The 5984-nt window shown below is 31.5% G+C and overlaps 1 protein-coding gene across 1 annotated transcript; it reads right to left on the bottom strand.

The window, feature by feature from the left end:
• Positions 1–1879: 1879 nt before the first annotated feature.
• Positions 1880–4781, bottom strand: LOC132759046 (uncharacterized). Its single transcript, XM_060750769.1, has 2 exons — positions 4622–4781; positions 1880–4304 (listed from the first exon to the last, which is right to left on the bottom strand). The coding sequence occupies exons 1-2, from the start codon at positions 4674–4676 to the stop codon at positions 3628–3630; spliced, it is 732 nt and encodes a 243-aa protein (XP_060606752.1). The 5' UTR covers positions 4677–4781; the 3' UTR covers positions 1880–3627.
• Between the last annotated feature and the right edge of the window lie 1203 nt (positions 4782–5984).

Genomic DNA, 5984 nt, shown 5'->3' with positions numbered 1-5984 from the left:
GACATGTAAAGGTGTAAAATTATGTAAATAAGGGAGGTTAATCTACAGTAGATATTATAGATTTCTGTAATGTGGACTGTGGAGTTGCCCCTCTTATAAACTATAACAGTCTGTTATAATTCTTAAAAGAATGGCTGTACAATTTACTGTATGTATATTGTTTTAATTATATATGTATGTATAGATCAGACTATAATAAAGAATAATAATACAATGATAAATTGATAAAGATGTATTGCCTGAAATAAAGGTTTTAAAAACACAGACAGGTGACATTTATCAATGAATGTCTGAAAATACCATTCTGTTTGCATTGCAAGAAGAAGCGAGGGACTATTTCACGACATCCAACACAGTTATTTAGTACATTTTTAATTTTTGAAAAGGGGTTCACAACAATTACGCTACAGTGTATATGGGATAGTTGATTTAAGATGAAATATTGTGGTTTATTAATTCTCTCTTAAAAGTCGATAAAGTTGCCGCCTTTCGAAGTTACATGCACCCCAGACAAGATGTCACTAACCCTTTTTCTAGCATATCAGACTGGAATTTCTGTTAGTTTTACCCATGCCGGAAATTTCATCTGGCATGAGGGGTGGGTGCCAAATGAGTCGCGTGCTATACAATGACTTCATTTGAACGCATTTTATATATGTATCGAGTTAAAATGACATTATTGCGACGCATTTTAAAATCGAATAAGTGACGTCGTTTATTTGACGGATGTGGTGACGTCAGTAAAATGCTACGTGAATAAACTGAATCATCGTTTTGCTTAACATATACTCCTATATACTTGTATCTTAGTACGTAAAATTATTAACGACGAAGCAAAAGTTTTATTGTTCAAGAGTACCGTGTCAATTGTAAGCCATCTTAAGTACATGTAACGACTTGTCGCAAGAATAGACATATACAAGTACGTATGTCTTTGTCAATTATGACACCAAAGAAATGGTAGCAAATTTAGAGCACGCAGTATCCGGATACAATATATAATCGTTAGGAGTTTTCCTAAATTACCACACCCCGTCTGTTTTGCTAAATCCTGACAACGTTGATTGAAGATATATAGAAATAATGACATAATGTTTTGAAGAAAAGAAAAACATATACATGTATATACATTTATCTCATTCAGTTCATTTTATACTGTAGACGTAAATATGGAATAAATTAAAGTAACAAATCTGTACAACGTATATCAAAATATTGAAACCTGAATTGTTGATATGATGCAAAACATTGCAGCAGTTTGTAATGATTGTCAGTCAAACCATGTTAATTCTGGTTATTTCATCCCCTCATACATCTGCAGAAGAAGACATGTTGGGGGTGATTTGCAAGATCAAGCAAGGAATCTACATCACATCGATTGCATGTAAGATATAAGGTTCAATAAACATACAATTTAAATACTGCCTAAAAAAAAACTATGACAAAATTTCCTTAAAGCAGCACGCTCCAGGTTTTTGCGCTAATTTTCAAGAAAATTTTGAAAAAATGCTGGTCAAGCTTCGGAAAATATTCGTTTTCTTTACGAAAATTTGTTCTGGAATAATGGTCGAAACGAGTGTCATCTGATTGGTTTTAGGACGGCGTTATTGACATACATAGTCATATACGTTTTACCCAAAAATGTGCGTACATGTAGAGGATATTTAGTTGTTTTGGGTAGATATGCTATGTTATATCACACCAACAATAAGATAATTATTTTTCACTAGCGCGTATCACACCTGGACATGTTGATATTTTATCACGATGTTGTGTGTATGCATAGCATATAAAAAAACAAACAACAAAAAGAAAAAACAAAACAAGACAAAATTATAATATAGTAGGGACTATTTTACGTGGATTGTATATGCCGTATGAAATGTGTAAATTGTTTCCTTTTTTCACTTCACAATATCTTTCTTTCAAAAACATATTCATTTTAATATCATCCATTTCCCGCTTCTTTTAACAACTTAAGATGTCATATACTCAGAGCCACTTGTGACCAAAACTGGCATTTTCAATAAACGAGTTTAACAGCAATAATATTATAATAAAACAAGGCAAAATATTTCAGTTTATTTTTTCCCTTTAATTTTATATATAACAGGACGTGATTTATACAATTTCAAGTGTCCTTACACTCATCCACTAAACAGAACAGTTGTCTCTTATTATTTAGTTTCCGTTAAATAAAGCAAAGATACACACGTGATGTAATATCTTCCTTATTCTATTTTCATTAAAGTGTTTATTCTGATTGATATAATGTATATCAGCGCCTAGATGTTACTACATGTATATATATAAATAAAGAGACATACTTGGAAAACATCTTGACACTGGAAATAAAATAACAATCGAAAGAATAAATGTGATTATCGTTCAGTAAGCCCTGAAAGTGTTCCCTGTTGCAAGGACAATATATCAAGTGTCGTAAGAACAGATGAAATTAGATTTGTCAACTCATAAATTACCTTGTAATTCACTTTCTTATAGTCTTAAAATACGTTTGAGCGAGTGTCTGACAGGGGTTGAAGCATAACAGAAAAGGTTTATCAGCGCAGTTGTTACTTTACAAATGAGTGTAACTGCGGAATAACGTCATAATTGAGATGGAAAAAAATATTAGTGCAGCAATTTTCATTGAATCAAGAAACATGATTAAAGAACAAGATACACAATACATTTATAAGGAAATTTACGGAATCGAAAAATTAATACGTAGGCCACAAAAAATCGACAAAGCTATGTTAACAACACTATATGTGATATACTCTAAGTAATATGGGTTTTATATCACTAAATAGAAACCCAGACTTTCATTTATAAGCATAAACTTTTACAACGATTTGACAGAGTATTTCTTGCATGTCAGACTGGTGTTTCCATTAATTTTACTCATGCCGGATATTTCATCTGTCATGGGGGTACCAGATGAGTCGCGCGTATACAATGGCATGCTTAGGATGAAGTTATTTCGCCGTTGTGAATGAATGTGTAATTTCATATGTTTCTGTACGAAAACAGTTATGGGTGTACTGGTGTAATGACATAAATTTCCATAGAAAATTGGTTTATTAAGGTCAAGAATTTAAAAAAAAATAGAATATGGCAGAATATGCATATAAGTTTGACCAGATTATGGTTACCTTAAACCTGCATGGTGGTGATTGGAAAAGCGCGTGCTATATCATTAGGAGATGTTGGCGTCAACTTTGACGTCGCGTTTCTACGATTACGTCATTTGACCACTATGTTGGAAATATCATGTCACGGCTCATATATTTTTCAATCCCTTCCTAAGTTTATTTCTCCGCTATCTTTTGAATGTTTTTTTTTTCGTTTTAATTGCCCCAGCTGATGTTCATCAAAATTTCGTTTTTATTTTAATTTACCTCAGAGTTGATTGTATGAAAATAGTTAGTAAAATGTTACATATACAAAAAAATGAAACTAGATTATTAAAGAAATAACATATTAATATACAAAAATGTACAGTGAAAATCTTATTTGCAGCAAACTGATTACGATTTTAAATAATATCCAAAATGTTCTTAAAAATGTCAAATGATTATAAAGTATTTTCTATAATTCAAAGAAAAACCAATTTTCATTCGTAAATTACAAACCAAGAGTTAGAACTAAGACGGTAACAAATGAACATGGCATTAGAATTTCTGCATGTGCTCTATTGCCCGAGTTTATAGATTCTGACTGACCATCAAGTTTGTAAATTGTAAGCTTTTCTGTTTGTTGAGGTTCTTCCTTTACTTTGAAGACATAGTAGGATTTTATCAATACCTCTTTTTCATGTTTAAATGCTGAGTACTTTTCAACCGATAATCCATACACATTTGATATCTCAAAGAGAATTCCCTTTTGGCATACGTTGTCACCAAACTGTTTAGCCAAATCTTGAAGTAATGTGGTACTTGTGATCTGGTTAAATTTGAAATCACGTCCTTTTTCAGGACGCTCATTCAGTGCTGTACATCCCCTGTATACAATTTTATGCTCCGTAGGTCCGAGAATGTCAATACCCCTGTTAATTAGATCACCAGATCGTTGCCAGATATCAGTCTTTACGGTGTAGTTGTTGCGCATTTCCTGGTTTAATATTCTGTAAAAAGGACTTAGTTGTGTGTATAAGTTGACAAGTCCTATTGCATACTTTCTATCCATGGTTTCATCAGAGAATTGCAACATTTTTTGTTCCGCTGTTTGGACGTTTGATTTATAGTCTTTGAGATCTTGAAACAATTCTTTTACCTCACCAGAGTATCCGTCATCTTCCGTATCTATCGATTAAAAAGCAATTGATAACTTTAGTTGGAAACAGGTTCTCGGAACACAACATTAAAGTAATAAAGTAAATGTAAATAACTATTTTCTGTCGACAAAAAGACTAAAATTTATATTGTACACAATTATCGTCTTATTATTATTGTCAATTGTTGAACAGTGATTACCAAATTCAAAAAGAATACAAGCGAAAATAAACATTTCGTTTGGTTTAAATATATATAAGTGACTTCGATTCCGGCAATACATATAACAATACTTTTATTGAAGTACAAAATACTATAAAAACACATCCATTACCAAAAATACATACCACTTTGTACGAGTCTTAAAAAACAGCAAATGATGAAGAAAAAAATGCACTTCATTTCCCATATATTGAAACCTTCCTTCTAAAACACTACTTCTGTCCGTGAAATCTGTTAACGATTGACTGCCTTTATCACGCTCTTTACGCTATTAAATAAGGATATATTCTAAAATTACTATTTCCGCTTATTTAAACAGCGGTAACTGATAAAGCATTTTGAATTAAATAAAACGCAAATTGTACACAATGAACTGAACAAAACTTTGCGACACGCCAACCTTTTCTGATAGACCTGTTTAAAAGTAAGAATATAAATTATGAGTTTTTCTGTGTTTCATTTTCACTTCTTGTCAGACAGACCTGGTCATGTTACACACGTAAAAAGTTAGAATTGCCTACATGACTAAGACCTAAAACATTAACAGTAATAAAAATGAAAACAAAAATAATTGCTGTAAAAATGATTAAATGATTGTTATAAGATTCCATTTTTCGAAAAATTGGAGACACGTTATTTTTCATTGATTGCACTAAGCAATTATTCAAGTTTCCGTATATATAATCTTTCAATAAGAAATTATGGATAATCTGTTAATTGTAAAAATACACTTTAGGTAAACAAAATCGCGTCATTTTTATAAGAATTATAATCGACATTAGAAAACGTTGAACATTATTATATTACAAAATAAGACGTTTAAAGTGTACTTAATATACAGACATTTAATGCAGAACTAAACTTTAATTTATCTAAACTTCGCATGATCTTTAAACATGGTAACAAGCGAACATAATAGGGATCACCGTGCTCGTTTCAGCTCATGGATACCTTTAACAGTTTTCATCCTGTCTTGTAAAGTTATGAATGCGTCAGATGTAAATTGACTCTCAATAAATGTAGCGAAGTCCATCAATTCAATCAAAGTTTACATTAAATAAGATTCTAAAGAAAAACCGTTTGTCATGACACAAAATATCAGGTAAACATGTATATACATAGGAAGTGTCATGTCTTCTTGTTTCATTCGCAAACCTGCCACGTTTAAGATATTTCTAAGTTTACATCTCATTTTTGTATCAAAATAGGCACATATGAAATAAATTAGTCAAAGAGTGATATTGACTTTTTGTCAAAATGTAAGCCAATTTTAGATCGTTTTTGTCATCATTTGCAGCCTCGAATTGGTACTATTGCTTGAAGTTTTTAAATACTTTATCAAAGAGATGCATTGCACGTCTAGTGGTAGCGACAATCACTGAACTAATGTTTTACGGGTTCTTCTTTAAATTTAGCAACAACTTGATTCTTCTTGAATTGAGAATGATAAAACTAGTTCCTTTAAGACGTTTAACCATCTTGGAAGAT

Source organism: Ruditapes philippinarum, unplaced genomic scaffold, assembly GCF_026571515.1.
Source record: "Ruditapes philippinarum isolate M1 unplaced genomic scaffold, ASM2657151v2 ctg2658_1_1_1_1, whole genome shotgun sequence".
NCBI lineage: Eukaryota > Metazoa > Mollusca > Bivalvia > Venerida > Veneridae > Ruditapes > Ruditapes philippinarum.
The sequence above is the reverse complement of the archived record's forward strand: the minus strand, read 5'-3'. Positions and strand labels throughout refer to the sequence as shown.

Excerpts from the sequence above, each read along its gene's own strand:
- LOC132759046 (XM_060750769.1), bottom strand. The coding sequence starts at position 4,676 with ATGAAGTGCATTTTTTTCTTCATCATTTGCTGTTTTTTAAGACTCGTA. Across the intron at positions 4,305-4,621 it reads TTTAAGACTCGTACAAAGTG|ATACGGAAGATGACGGATAC; the intron begins GTATGTATTTTT and ends TTTAATCGATAG.